Below are 16,189 nucleotides of genomic sequence, written 5' to 3'. Positions count from 1 at the left end.
ATCGTGGTGTTAATGGCAGATAGTGTCATTTCTATAATGGAGGTGCTAATTACATTTTTATTTTGGGCGGACAGGGATATGCGTTTGCGTGGTGTAGGCTGTGCATACGTCACAGAAGCAGAGTAAGAGGACGAGTCCATGGAACATCTGTCATGATAATCAGATTGTTCACTGTGTATTGAAATAGGTGATTCACATTGACTTGCATATATCGAAATGTCGGAACAAGCTCTGCTTATGTTCAAACCTGTGTCAATAGCCTGATTGTGCGAGTCCCCGGATGATTGTGGCAGTGTAAGATGGTCTGATCTGTCCCTCTATGTGTGGCTAACTCAATATCTAAAAGTTCTACCGTTAAAAAGGGACTCTCTCCCATTGGCCAATTTGGACACTGTTGCATCTCATAATTATTTGGGGTGATAAAATATTCTCGCACTGCCTTGGCAGTGGGGTCGCCACGCTGTTGAAGCGAGGACAGCAAAACCCACAAATGTCTTTATGAGAGGAGACTGGAGTCAGGGTGATTGCCTTGTGGGAGGAGTGGGTCCCTTTAATACGTTCAGCTGACGCCATGTGTAGAGGTGTGTTCAGATAAATTGGCGTACAAGAGTAAAATTGAGTTTGCATGCAGTTAGTAGTTACGTAATAGACAGTTATCACGAGGCGAGCCTCACCGCCTCAGTCAATGTAGTGTTAGCCAGTGGTCCCCAGTTGAATAGTAAAGGTAGGAAAGAGCACCTTGCCGCTGACCGCAACTCTGCGACTAAGCGGCCAAGTGGTACTTAAACAGTACTTGCAACAGGTGCGCATAAGCAGGTGCGCAAGCGTTCACAATTTGTAGGGGACGTCAGGAGGCGGATCATGCAGTGGGTGTGATTTGTAAGTTTGTTGAAGAGAAAGTTCAAATCCACAGTCCCAGCAACAAAGTAATGCGGCCAAGCAGTACTTATACGGTATTTGCAACAGGTGCTCAATTCTACCAGGGATTGAAAAGAGAAATGTAAAAAATAAATTAAAAAAAAGAAACGTGTGGTAAAATGTCCAATCAAAATGCACTAATATTGTAACCAAGTATATTCCAAGCTACGTTCCCTCAAAGCCTCATACCATCACCTACTCCAGCTCCACACCCCATCCACTCGGGTCCCCTTTTGCCAATCTTGTATAGCGAGCATTTACCTTTCTGTCTAAAAACCTGCCACATTTAAGGACCTGTCTTGAGGTTCAATGATCAGCTTTACCGGGTCCTGGTCCCAGAGCAGACCGGCAGGTTCAACGTTTTATTTAAATCATTTGCTTTTCTATTTTCTATGGCAGCAATGTATGGTTTCTGCTTTGTATTACAGTACGGTGCTGTACAGGTTTGCTGTACATTGTACCAGCTATTGCAGAGAAATAGTATATACACAGGCAGTCTACATACCTCCAGATGGACATTCAGGGGTAAAAGTAATGTCATCTAAGGCAACATAGGCACTGTCGTCCACGCCCACCTCCACATCGAATGCCACTCGAAAGGCACTGTTGCTCGAGAGAATCAGGCTCGCATACATCCACCCTTCACCTTTGTTCCCGTTTTGTGACCACACAAGCAGATTCAATCCATAGTCTTCTACCGTGTACACCTATAATTAAGTGTGAGAAAAAGGTTTCAGTAATAACAATTTGAAAGAGCAAGCATTTTAAAGAGTTTTCGCGTAATTTAGAATCTTGACAGCCATAACGAAACAAAATAGATTTAAAAACATGTTTGGTACATTGTGGTGTGGCTTTTAATTGTATTGAAATGTGAATGTGTCAGGTGCTATCGCTGCATTCTTTCTTGTCACTGTTGCACAGTCACTCGGCTTATGTGTGTGAAACATGTTCAGAGAATGACGTGCCTCTATTCATCATCAAAGCTCATGATGCTTTGTATGTTCCGAACATCTCTAGAATCCACACCAATCAGTTTGCAAAGAATAATAAATGCCGTTGTTATATTTATTGGAGAAAATAAACTAAGGATTAATCCGAAAAAAACAGTGGTTGCGAAACTCTGTAAAACGGATAAGAAAAACAATGTTAATTATTACGTAAACACATAAGAGAATGTTGGCTTTTAATGAAAACATGACCTGTACTACCCAATTTTATCACATCCCACTAAAATAGGTATCAAACATTTTAAAGCAAAAAGCAGTGAAGTTGGCGACACAATGGCTAAGGTGGATGCAACATTTGGAACATTTTCTATGGTCCTGGTTTAATAATGTACCTTGGGAAGGTGGTCCCGAAATCTAATGCGGTCAGGAGATTTTACCATTGTGGCTATTGGATGAACTTTATTGATTTGAAGCTATACTGTGGTGCAGAGTCCTATTTTATATCCCACAAGTGTTTCTATAGCACCTATTCATCACAAACTGGGTCTGCAGTCTATGAGGAGCAGAGTCTGGTGGAAACAGTGGGCCCTGTACTATAGGTTTTTAAGTTCACCCTGATATTTACTCCATGCATATTTCGTCATTTTGGGTTACACCAGGGAAATAGGCTGAGTAAGTTCATGGACCATTCACTGCTCTGACCTATTAAGTTAAATGGATGTTAGAGTGGAACTTGTACTTACTAACCGTGCTAAGGATAAGGAAATTAACCGACTGAGAGATTGGATCTCCGCAAGAAAAAAGATGCTTAATTTGCTATTGTATAAACACCTAAGTATTGGCCACAAAAAGGCGGGGGTTTTGGAAGAATACTTGAGAACATTTCCAGACTGTTATGTTTAGGAATACTGCATGCATTTTAGGTTAAATGTGCTTTCAACACATTAGATTGTATGCGTTAGGTATCACATACACCCAAAATTAGCATTTAGTAGATTTTATAAAAACGTAAATACGAAATAAAATGTACATCACCTGCTATTAATCTGTCCATTGTTATTATCGCTGCATATTACACACTTTGGAAAATGTGTCTATAGCATAGCTTGCATTGATACTGAGAATTTATGGAATAACATATTGAATGGGAATTCCGTGGCATTACAACTGGCAAGGTTTTTGCAACACTGCATGTTTTATAAACCCTAATCCATAATAGCAATTATTTTAAATGTTTATTATATAATACTCATGAATTCTTCCTTAATTCTCTATTATATGTTTGAATTTTATGAAACAAGTGATGAAATATAATATAGAGGGCTGTTTAATATTTGCAATATTTTATGGCTGGTTGATTTCATGACAAAATGTTAAGGTGTTTTGTTCACTTGGCTATGACTTTTGTAAAGTTTATTTTAAATCATGTACAAATAAATACATAAACATCTCTAGAAAGACATCCATATCCAGAATACTTTCAGTGTTTATAAATTCTTGGGAGTAAATTTGCATGTCAAATTTCGGAATTGCTGTGAAGAGGGTTTGCATTGGGTTTGTATTGGTCAAATCGTCATGTTAAGCCCTTCTCTGTTGATGCAAGAAGTCTGTGAAAGCGTGTGTTTCAACTTTGAAACTATGAAAATGAAGCTATTTGAAAAAATACATAAAATAACAGATGTTTTGGCAGAGCGCACGTTGAACTCCACAGGGGTATCCTGGTACTAATACCAAATAACTCTATGATACCCATTTCTTCGACCTGAAAATGATGAAATGATGAGTGGATCTACCAGGATCTTCCAGGACTTGAAGCTTTGACCATGAGGTTTAACAGAGACACCTTCTGGAGATGCATTATTTGTCTGAGCCACAGACCCAGCTAAAAGATTGGAGGTGGGAGGAGGGGCATGGCCAGCAGTGGTGGACGATGGGTGCACTAAGGCTCAGCTCTGGGGATGAGCTAAGTATATGGGCAGAAACCTCCAGCTTTCCACCCACCTCATAGTTGGGTGGTGTGGTAAAGTAGCAGTATATGGTAATACAGCTGCATTTAACCCACACCACGCAACTCATAATGATGCCCATGTTTTTCAATGATAAATGGTGCAAAAGAGACCTAACCAGTCTTTAGGGCCCAAAGAGTGATCAGTTGTCACTTATATTTCCACTGTTCTTGTGAACATGGACAGCATCGAACCAGTTTCAAGCTGTGCTGTGCTGCGGGCCGAACCAGGTTCTGGAGTGAGTCGGGCTGTATCAAGTGGAGAGCTGGCATCTAGTTGGTCTGAATCGGGAGCTCAGTCCAGTTTGAGTGTGGGGTTCAGGTTGGGCTGTTCATATGGTTCACCAGGGTAGGATTGGGACTTGAGCCAATTCAAGACATCGATCACCGCTGGCTCGGGTCGGCAAGTGATGCAATGATCCAGCACTTTCGAGTAGATGTCTGTCAGTTTGATGCAGTGATCTTTGTGCTCAAATGGTGGGGTTGAAGAAGCCGAGGTTTGAGTTTGGTCCGCAGCGGGGCGTAGGTTGGTGATGTGCTTCACTTGGCACAATGCAGCAGTGAGCTGATTTGACAGGTGCAAAGCAACAGTAGTTTGAGTTTGATGAAATGACAAATATATCAGCACCAGCAAGACTGTCTAGTTCGAGTGCAGCGATCATGATTTGAAGGTGGTTTGAGCAGTGTGATGTAGCAGAACAGGGCAATTTGGCTGAACTGGTCCTTCAGATGTGCTGAGTCCCACTCCAGGCGCACTGAGATATGGTGAGTCTGCACCAAAACTCCCTTGGCTGGGAGAGCAGAATCCGAACAGAGTGGCAGGTCCGGGTCCTCATCAAGAGTTAACCCAACATGACCTGTGAGTGGGTAGGAAGCAGAGCTTTCTTCTTCTTTGGACTGCTCCGTCTTCAACTTAATGACTGAGGGCTTTCGAAAGGTCAAATCTATCAATAAAATAACAAGTGAATTATTTACCTTAACTGTTTAATCAAGTTTACACAAAAAGGTTGAGAATACTCCACCTTAGCACTTAAGGGGTTCATTTCTTGAAGTCCAAACTTGAATCAGAGAAACAGTCGTAGACCCCCTCTTTCATAAGCAAAACCTCACAGGTGATTGGACTAAAGCAAGCCTAGTTTAAGGGGTCCATTCCCTGTTTTTAAGAAACGTGGTCTTTGCCCAAGGTTCTTTGTGTTAAAAGAAGTGGAGGTAACATGAATGAACAGTGATTTTAGTGAAACAAGATGGTGGAATCTTCCTACAACTATGCTAAGCTCCTTCTGTCTACATGAAATCTGCCCCCTTGTAATGCATTTGAGGATGTCAGCACTAATTTCCCTGGGGTAGACTCTTCCCATGTGGCCAGGGGACAGCAGCTGCTTCCTGATACTGACCCTGGGGGCTGCTATATGAGGGAGGACCACCTGGGGAAAGTGATCCTCAGGGAGATCTCATACCAATTCCCTTAACATCACATAAATGATGACATGATCTCCACTGGGACGAGGAAGAAAAATTGAGCAATGAGGATCACAAAGAACAGTAAGCCCACAGACTGGTCTAGTCTTCGGAAACTCTCCAATCATTCTGAGAAGTTTAAAACTGCTGCCACAGTAGCTGAGGATTAGAAGGAGTCCAGAGAGCTGCAGAGGCTGGAGTGTCCTGCACAAATGCACCAACATAGTGAGGGAGTTAACACTGCGGGAGACAAAGTAGAGCCAAAGCAGCAGAGGAAGCAAGACAACTCATCGCCCATTAGCAAGAGGCAGGAGTAACCATCTACTGAGTCAGTGAAGGTACAACTGTTGGCAGGGCGCACACCAAACCAGCAACGAGAGATGGAAGTGAGCAGAGAAGCATGGGAAACACTAACAGCACTCGGTAAGCCCAGGGAAGTCAACAGGGTTACCGGGCTGCCTGAAAGTGTACACTGCTCGAGAGTGTGAACTGAAAGTATTGAGAAGTTTAACATACCTGAAAGCTGTAACACAAAATGTTCGCTGAACCCACACTTTAAGAAAGGAAAAGAAACCTGAGAAAATGAAAATGAACTGGGGGAAAAACCATGTTGTACATGATGATGATATGATAGGTTATTTATAACGCGCTTAATATCCTGAGGTTTCTAAGTGCGGTCCCGGGGATCGAACCTGTGTTACTCTGTGTCGTCTTGTTTCCAAGGCAAGCAGGTTGCCCTTGACCTATTCTCACGAGACACAAGAGAGAACCATTGTTGAGATGAATGCAGTAAAAGCAGGAATGATACGCCAACACTGGGCCAAAGTCGCTTCATGGATAAAAGGAAAAATACTTACAAATACATGTTTGAAAATCCTGCCAGCAGAATACACCAGGTGAAACTGAAAACGTATAAATAAATATCGGAAAGTCCTGGCAGGAGAATACACTAGGTCAAGGTAAATCCTTACAAGTAAATGTATGAACCGGTAAATGTATGAAAAGTTCTGGTAGAGAGTATCCCAGATGACGGTAAATGCTTACAACTAAATGTGCAAAAGTCCTGGCAGGAGAGTACACACATTGAAGATAAAACTGTACAAATAATTGTGTAAAAGTTGTGGCCTGAAGGCATACCAGGTGAGAAGTGTTTTGGAAAGATTGCATGAAGCCCTGAAAGGGTTATACACCCAGCCTGTGCAAGTGTGTGTATTAGTGGTATGAAACACAAGGAGGGTACCTGTTGTTGAGTTTGTGAATTGTGAAAATCTTAAAGAACAGGCACACCTTTGAAATCGATATTAATGGTGAAGAGAATCCCTTAGGATTCTGAGTTGTTTGTTAAAGAAGGAGAGAAATCTGGGTACAGGAATTATCTCGAGAAGTATGAACATTTCTGCTTTGAACCTTTTTGTTTGCATTTACTCTTTTGTTCGGATTTGAGTCTAAACACTGCCCATTAGACCTGAGAATCAGTTTTAGACTGTGAGGGCCAGAATAGGATTAGGGACATAGTGCATATATTGTTGGACATTTTGACAAAGGACAGACCCTTTATTTGTTAGTTGAGTTAGGGAAAAACCTCCTCTGCATTGAGTCCTCTGTCACATCTCATTCCTGGCTCCTCACACCCCTTACCTTGTCAATAGCATCAAAGGGCCTTTTGGTATGCAGCACCCTGGTGTGAGACTAGTCCTTTTGGGATAGTTGGGCCCTTGATTCCTGTCTCATAGGTTTGCTCCTGGTGGGAGGCTGCCTAGGTGGAGAGAGTTGGTGCCTGGCCACAAAAAGAATTAAAGGAGAGGCATAGCAATTCAGTCTCATGCCCTGTCTGACCAGAATACTCATAAACCCTCTACGGCTGAGCTGGTCTCAAGGTGCTGACATATGTATGATATTTATTTGGTGTGGCTTTAATGAGAATGAGTGATACTAGCAACCACACCTTAAACTCAGGAATGGCTTATATTTGAAGTTTACAAATGCCACCAGAATAGTAACTCTCATAGTTATGTGCTAAGTGGGAATTAAGATCCCCTCTACTGAGGAGCAACATGCTTCAAATAATCTGTTCTGAATTATTCGTCCCACTCTACAACCACATTTCTGCTCATTGCACTGTTGGCAGTGCAGAAATAACCATTTGCATATCAGTTTGATCCCGCCCACAAGGGCAGTCAGCACCAAAATGCTAGGCAATTTTCTTCTGAACAATAGTCCCATCAGCAACCCCAGAGATGTGTTTCAGCGTTGTTGAGCCTCCTCAGTGAGGTGAAGATGAATTCAATGCAAGCAAGGCAGCACAGAGCATCATGGGTTCAAATCCTGGTCCAGCTTTTAGAGGCTGATCTGCGACATAACAAGCAACATAAAAGCTCAATTATTAAATGGCCCTTTGAGTGACATAGCTTGTAAAGAGGGTTCTACCAAAATATGTTTCATTTCTATCTGAAATTTAACTAATTCTTGGGACAGTTGCCTAAGTATTCTGGAATCAGTGTAGTCACTTTTGGTTTGACTTTTGAAGACCCATTTCAGGTAGCACATCAATTGTCTTCAGGCAGTACCTCCATGTAAGTTCTTTCTGTCTATTGGATACCAACATTTTTCTCAGGTAATATGGTTCTGTCTTGGGAAAGGCCTCTGTATTCTGTCTCATCGAGAAAAGCCCCCCTTAAGGGTATTTTCCATCAGATATTTCTTCTTGCAATCCCAATCCGCTTTTCTCCTGTCAGACAGGCTCTCCTGCTTGTCTATTTTCGGCCCAAAGATCTCCCTTCTTCCAATGTGTTTAAGGTGAAACACCCAGCCCTACTTCAAATGTGTTCATGTTTAAATACCCAGCAAACTCAAAACCTTCAGTGTGATTAGATGCAGCAATTCGGGATTGGGCAGAGCATGTGAAAAGTTCCCTTTACTATTCACTTATGCATACCCCCAGATAAGTCCTGCTAACTTTCATTGGCCCATTGATTTTTCTGTGTCATAAGGGGTGCATCAGATGGGAGCTAGATCTCTACACATTAATGGTGTATAAACATTGGACTGGAATATTTATTTTTTCTCATAATTCTTGGCAAGCAAACTTGTTTTTATGAAAATTATATTTTCAGGTTTACAAGGATATTCTGGATTTGGATACATGGTGTATAACAGAGTTATTGAATGATGTGAATTTAATACTAAACCAGTCATTGTTACTTGCATATGAATCTCTGTTTTCTGTTAAATTCGGATCAATCTGTGTTTTTTTAAATCAGGCAAACAATGCTGAAGTTAAAACGAACATGAGTTTCTCACTTGCCCAATGTTAACGTACACTTTATTTTAAATAGGCTATTATAACATATGTATTCACTAATTTGCATATTCATTGGATGCAACCCCTCCCTGGTGAGAATGATTTCATATGTAAGCCAGCCTTATGGGTACAGCTGGTCTGATCGGCAACTCATAATTCAACACTTATAACTGAACAAGTCTGTGTTATTGGGAGTATCTTAATCAACTGTGGGATAGGGATAGGATACCCCTAATTCCACATGCTCAATTTCAGGTCTGGTCGCAGGTCACTGGATTGAGGGTAAGCCGGAAAAGAACCCGTCATAAACAGTAATGTAAAAAAGAGGAACATGTCCAGGACATTGCGCCCAATAAGATGAAAAACTATTTTATTAATAGGTTGGCCCTTAGGTGATAACACATGTTTCGGTCCTTCCTGGCCTTTTTCAAATCAGGGCTAATACATTCCTTGTACATCCATATAATTCTAGTGTAAAACATTGAAGCAACATAAATCAGAAACAAACACAGGTTCATGGTGTTTCGGTTCACATATGGTCATGTCCAATGCTGAACAGTTATCAGTAGAATTCATAAAATGAAAGGCACATACATATTGTCCCATATTCATGTGCAGAACCAAAGCAAAAACAAATTGTGCGCCAGACAGAGAAGTAAGGGTTGGCATTGGGAAGGATAAAACGGGGTAAGTGAAGAGCACATCATCGATATAGTCAATAAAGCAAAGAACACATGGTGAAAACCAGGGCAGGGAGAAAAAGGGGCGACATGAACAAACAACATGAACACAAGACAAAAAAAGAATTATAAACTTGTTAGTCACAATTATTCAGATCTAATGCTGCTGGTTATAACTATGTCACAATGATTAGTTAGCTTACCCTCGCCGAGAGTATTAGTTTTAGTGATTTCGGACTTGTATTGGGTTTAATCCCATCTATATAGAATCTGATGCCATGATGGATAGAAAGAAAACCCATTAGTCCCAGTGCTACCTTCATCAAGATAAATTATGTATTGAGCAAAGATTGCACAACATTGGAAATGTATGGTTTAGGGCAGTAAGTTTCAAAAAAGTCCTCCCATCTCAAATAAATCATCCCGTCCGTGTATATAGTGGTCCAGTTGGACAGAGAGGCATATCAGGACTCAGGAAAGCAAAATCGTACTTGTAAATGGCTAAGTCATGCTTCTGCTTCATCACGGTAAATCCTTTATCAGTTAATTCTTGCACGGATTAGGATTGTACGGGTTTCATTCATAAGTTTCAAGTAAATAATCCCTTCTGCATATATGTTGGGCCATTAGAACAGGGGAACAAATAAAGAAGCAGAAAGCTAAAGTAATGCTCGTAACTTACTTCTTCGGTCATACGCATTGGCTTTTTCCAAAATGCGAGGCTGGCGGGCACCATCTTGATTACATATTAAAAACCCAATAACTCCAACTATGTACTTACTACCTAAGATCCATAAAAACTACCAATCCATACCTGAGGGAAGTCCGATTTTAAGTGGTATTGGTTGAGTCTCGGAAAACCTATCAGAATACTTGGATGGCATATTGAAACCATGAGCTAGCTTAGTTAAATCTTACGTACAGGACTCTTCAATTCTTATTTGTATACTACAAACATTTGTCTGGCAAGCATTGGACAAGATTTGAGTCCACAAATTGAAAAAGAAGAGCATAATTTGAGGAAAGTCCTCGATCCAAAGTTTTAGGCACATGCTCTTATTAAATGCCAGGTAACACTTGCCTATATATAACATATACACAACACCCCAATCATTGAACGATCATTCTACTTTACAAATAAACCTTCACAGTGAACTTGGAATCAACCGTATCAGGATCCATAGGGACCAGGGCACAAGGCCCGACCTGTGCTTCAACTGTGGTGGTATTGTCAGATGACAAATCCTGTCATCTTGTGTAATTCTGGAAAAAGCCAAATAGTGTTTTTTTCTGGAAAAGATAAATTGTGTGTTTTTTTTTTTAAATAGAGCCTTTAGATCTTCAAATATTTATTTGATAGCAAATTGCAAAGATATTCTAATAACATATCCTAAATTATTATTTTCACAATGAATACTCATTTGCTAAATGTTCACCATGAGACGACACATTGGTAACACCTGATTCCACTTCAAAGCACAAAGTACATACACTATCACCACCTGTTGTTAAAGAAAACAAGGTCATGTGAAATACCAAGATGGTTTACATATGGTTAACAAATATGCCTTACTACTGTTTTACCACTGTTCAATGTATTATCTGTACTGTAACCTACTCTAGCATTGTGATACCTACGGGTTTGGCCACTACCAACAAATGTATTAAATAAAATAACATATTTTACTTTCAACTTCCATTCCCTACTGGGTATGAAAAAGCATGGCAGTGTTCCCGAATATCATGTCTGACCCACCCGCAAACACCACATGATTCTATGGACATTGGGCGAGGGACACTAAGGCTCCCTTCTTCTCTTCCCACCGATATATCTTAACTCACTCTTGTTGGCTGCATTCAAGCAGCTATGGAGGTGTTCAACATCATATCCACAACCCTCAATCCAACCATCTGATTTCAGGTCAACAGTTCAGATATATTTTCATTTCTAAGAGTGTGATTCTGCTGTGAATCATAGCCTGCTCTATCGCAAGCTTCATTTTCAAACATGTACAGCTTTAGTCTTTCAGTGTCTACTTCCATCATATCAAACCATTTTGAAACATGATCTAGTATGTTAAAACAATAGAGTAGAAACAAGAAAACTGTGCAACATATTAGCATTGTTCATCTTTACTGTATGCACACTTTATCTATTCTGAATTATGCACTGTGAATTTCATTACAGCACTCTCTCCAACATTTAAATTAAAGTAATTTGAAAAAATAAGTTATATCTGCTAATTTATTTGCAACTTCCTCTGTTATCATTATTTTCATATACGCAATAGCAAGTTGCAATATCTGTTTAAAAGCCTGTAAATAATTATCTTATTACAGGCTAGTTGTGATATTAGCACTGAGCTGTAAAAAATAATGACATCATTACTGCTCTGTATTTAGTTATTACTTTTTTACATGTGACACCATGGCTGATGTTTGAGGCAGCACAGAGCAGACAATTCCAGCTGCAACTGCAGCAGTAAATTGAAGCTGGACAAGTTTTAAAATTTCCTTTCTTTAAAAAAAAAACATTTTGTATTCATTTGCATGAATTTTTACAGTTGTTTGCAAAATTACAGCTATCCTGGTGATTGCTTCCACAACCAAAGTACGATACAGGAAAAGAAAGAGGACCCAGGGAAGAAAGCAATCAGACATCAACACAAATTAAATCAAAACGTTTCCTTATTAAAAAAGAAAGAATAGGAAAACCACAACTTTGGGAAAGGAAGGCAGGAAGAAGTCCAAAGTTAGCACAGTTAGACCTTACATCCTTGCTAGGTAAAGATCTCATCCATAAATAACACTGCCGCCCCTTTTCCCTGCTTGTAAGGAGGTGCCACCAGTCTTTAGGGGCCAAGGATATAACGTTTTTTTTATCAACTCGCCACAATGAATCATTCTTTCATTGGTCAACCCTGGGCAGAACAATAATAGATGCTTTAGAGTTTCTACTAGTCCTTTCTTCAAGCACAAACGACATTGGATGACTTTCGGAACAGCCATTGGCAATCTTGATGTAATTATCTCATTAGCTAATAACAAGTTCATTCTAATCCGGAAGTATTGGACCCTGTGATGTTTGCTCTGGTATTTAACAAGGTACTATGGAAGCTCGCCCTAACATCATGACCCAGATGATAGTACAGTTTGTAAGAACATGCTACGTCAAGGGTGGCGATCCACTCATGCTCCCCCAACTTGGTTTTAACTTTGAATGGGTTTGTTTTTAGCTATTGTTCCGTCAATCTGAGGTCCTTCAGTTTATGTCGGTTAGTGTCAACTCAGTCCTTCAGTACACTGTTAGGCCCCTTGACAATTTCCTTATACATAAGTTCAATAGTGGTAATGTTAGAGCCCATTAGGCATTTCCTAAATAGGGCCAACATCTTCCATTCCACTGTTGCATTTAATGATAAAAGGCCAAACTCTCTGTGCAGAAATCTGAACCGGGATAGACATCGGGACGCGCAAGAGAGTTTTCCAGAACATTCCTTCCAGGGTTGATCAGACTTCAATAGGTAGCATCAACATTGCTTCAGAGTTGTATGTCACAGTTGGAATGGTTTACACTTTATAGAAATCCACTATCTGGACCATTGAGAAGCAGCCAAATGTCCTGTACAAGATTTTTGCTTGTGTTGCCAGTGCTGTTGCTTTATGGTGCAAACATTCTTGTATCAGTGCTTGTATCAGTACTTGAATGGCTTAACCTGCTCAATTTGTGTTTTGACAAACCACCACACAGGTTTCGATTTTCGTTTTTTTATGTGTCCAACATTTAAATCTTAAGACTTTTCTGAGTTAATCTGTAAATTATTCTCCTCAACTTATTTGTTTTCAGACAGTCCAACTGGCGCTGCTGGCTGTCTGGTGTCTGGTCTATTAAAACAAGGTTGTCTGCATACAGGAGGCAGCTTAGATGCACCATGCCTATGTGTGGAGAGAAGCTACTTACTGTGTCCATTTTCAGGTTGAGATTAGCCAAGAAAAGGTTGAAGAGGGCTGGAGACAATGGGCAACCTTGTTTTGGTTGTTTTTATTTCCTGTGACAAGAGGCCTGTCTTGTTCAGTTGTACCCTCAAGCTGGTGTTGCAGTAAAGCAAGACCAAATGATCTAGGTTGGATCTTGGGCAGTTTGATTATTTCAGTTATTCCAAAGTCTAAACTGGCCCACCCGGTTGAAGGCCTGGATGACAAGAGGCCTGTGACAAGAGGCCTGTCTTGTTCAGTTGTAACCTCAAGCTGGTGTTGCAGTAAAGCAAGACCAAATGATCTAGGATGGATCTTGGGCAGTTTGATTATTTCAGTTATTCCAAAGTCTAAACTGGCCCACCTGGTTGAAGGCCTGGATGAGGTCAACAAAAGCCAAATGGATCCTTGAGTTGTTCCCCCATAGTCTCCCTTTTAGTATCAGGTTGTTCACCCCCATTTCAATGCCACCGACAAAACTGGTTTAGAATGGGTCATTAAGTTACACTCGTTCAGACCATTTGTTTAGTCTCATCAGGAGCACTGAGCCAAAAACCTTAATGATTACATCAAGAAGGGGGTGACCGGGCAATAGTTCTTGTGATCCCCCTGTCGCTCTTCTTGAAAATCAGGACCACAATAGTTTTTTCTTGAAGACTCTGGAAGAGAATGGTTCTGGACTATTAGCGTGATCATGAGGTGAATGAAGGAACCCATGATTCCGGATTTGCTTTAAAATTTGCCCATTATGTCCTTGATAGTGTAAGGAATGTCCCATAGCTCTGTTTCCTTACTTATTTCAAAAGAGCTAGGGTCTCTCTTCTCTTCGTAAAGATCTCAAAAGTGGATAACCCATGCTTCCTACGGGACACTGTTGATCTGCAGTAGCGTTACGTTTCCTGAGCACATTTTCACCAAAGACCAAAAATCGCGTGTTCTCCTCCCACAAATTGTTTTGAACATGGCTTCGGAGTCCTGCTGGTATATCTTCAGCCTGTGTGCATGCAGCAAGTTTTTGTAGTTCCTGGATGCGGTTTTTGCTTGGAGGAGATCATCTGAGTTATTTGTGATCCTGTCTCTTCAGTTTATCCTCCTCATTTCTTTCCTCTTTGTAAATCGGGTGTTGTCATAGGGGTGCAGAGTGACTCTGCCACTGTGTGATTTCCCCTGAGTACTAGAGTAGAATCAATTCAGGGTGGGCGTTTAGTCTACCGAGTCACCCTCTGTCACTGACCCTCTTAACGGATGGCCATGCGAGAATCAAAGGGGTCGTAGATTGATTGAATCCTTTGAGATTCTCAGATGAGTCCTATATTGCATTCAATGATGGAGACAGTCATTTCATGTCTTTCAATGCCAGCTTCAGATGCCCAGGTCATTGTCAACAAGTCATGATCACTCTAAAGTGTTTGATGATTTTAAATGATGAGACATGTGGTGAAAAGCTCCTGGAAACAAATATATAATCTATGAGGGCGTTCTCTTGCCCAGGTTGCACAGGGGGGCATGTCCTCCAACATTGGTCCATTCAGCATATGCATGACAAGCAATAAGGGATTGTCAAGCCACTCCTCTCAGCATCACAGGACTTTGATGTGAAGAAACATTTGATGTTACATCCTCGATGATCAGACACCTGGCATTCTGATTACCACATAAGACGATATCGGACTCGTTGTAAATTGCATGTGCTTAGTCAATCAGAGATGCCACCAGATTCAAGAAAGCGGCATTTGTAATAGCGCACATGTTCCTACACAGATTTATGATTGCCAAGCGGTGAGCATCTGCCTGGTTGGGCTCTCCAGTAGGACGAGACCAACTCACTTTAATCTCCTGTGCAAACAGGTTGTCAAAAGCGACCTCCATCAAGTTGATGGCACTCCTGGATTTAATTGCAGTTAAATGGTCTGATGTTGGTCGACCTTTGGGGTCTTTTGTGGCCGGGCTGAGGAATAGCAAATATACGTCTAAACACTGCTTCTGGTGGAGCCAGGTCTCCTGAATGCACAGTAAGTCGTAGTCTCCTAAAAGTAAATGTAACTTTTGGTTGTGAGGTGTCCAAATCCTCTGGTTATCCATGATGCCATCCTTAATCTTGGTTTATCCCCTATATATTTTCTCAAATCGTTATTCACAGTAATAATTGTCAATTTGGTAGTACCATCTGATACATGTGATCACTCTCATGTGAATATCAAGTCACAAATGTCACCTCTGCTTCTTGTGGGGCCTGGTGTGTGTCTTTAGGTTTAATCATATCCTCTCTCAGAATGTCTTGCGCCTTCTCTGATGCCTTATGTACACATCCTTTTGTCTACCCATAGCCCCAAATCTTGAGTAAGCAGATCACATACTAGTTAATATCTCTCTGACATGCTGCAATTCCTTTTTGCTCTATAGAATTTGCCTACTGGAATGTTAGTGATAGTTGATCTTTTATGGCAGCTACTGGCAAATAATGTAGAATTTACCTCAGTTGGTTTCCTATAGTTTCTGATTGCTAATCGTCCTGCTGACATATATATTGTTAAATCAAGGAAATCTATAGATCTTTTATCTGCATGTCTTGTAAATTAAATGCCAAAAGTGTTATTATTCAGGTATTCAATAAATCTGCTAAATCTCTCCACAGTACCATTCCACACTAGCAATACATCGTCTATATCTTTTCCAAAGCTGAATTTCTCCCTAAAATTCAATCTCTTTGAAAATGTACGAGAATACTTCTAAATGTAGTAACATGAACAACGATCTGTGCCAGAGATCTCCAGTATTATTTATTAAATTAGATCTGGATTGCTAAATAGGTGAACATTGGGCACACTAAATATAGTACTCTGTCTTTAAATCACGTCACAATCAGATGATCGCTTCATCCACTGGTGGAGACCCATGTGATACG

General features: G+C 40.7%; 1 protein-coding gene across 1 annotated transcript in view; it reads right to left on the bottom strand.

The window, feature by feature from the left end:
• Nucleotides 1-16,189, bottom strand: part of MALRD1 (MAM and LDL receptor class A domain containing 1) — a 3,359,462-nt gene that overhangs the window by 884,717 nt on the left and 2,458,556 nt on the right. The window contains exon 36 of the mRNA XM_069646615.1: nt 1,424-1,625. Coding sequence (XP_069502716.1) covers nt 1,424-1,625 — 202 coding nt within the window. The remainder of the gene's footprint in view (nt 1-1,423; nt 1,626-16,189) is intronic.

This window comes from Ambystoma mexicanum, chromosome 2q (genome assembly GCF_040938575.1).
Source record: "Ambystoma mexicanum isolate Mex_15411 chromosome 2q, UKY_AmexF1_1, whole genome shotgun sequence".
Lineage (NCBI taxonomy): Eukaryota > Metazoa > Chordata > Amphibia > Caudata > Ambystomatidae > Ambystoma > Ambystoma mexicanum.
Note: the sequence above shows the minus strand (reverse complement) of the source record. Positions and strands in the feature narration are given on the sequence as shown.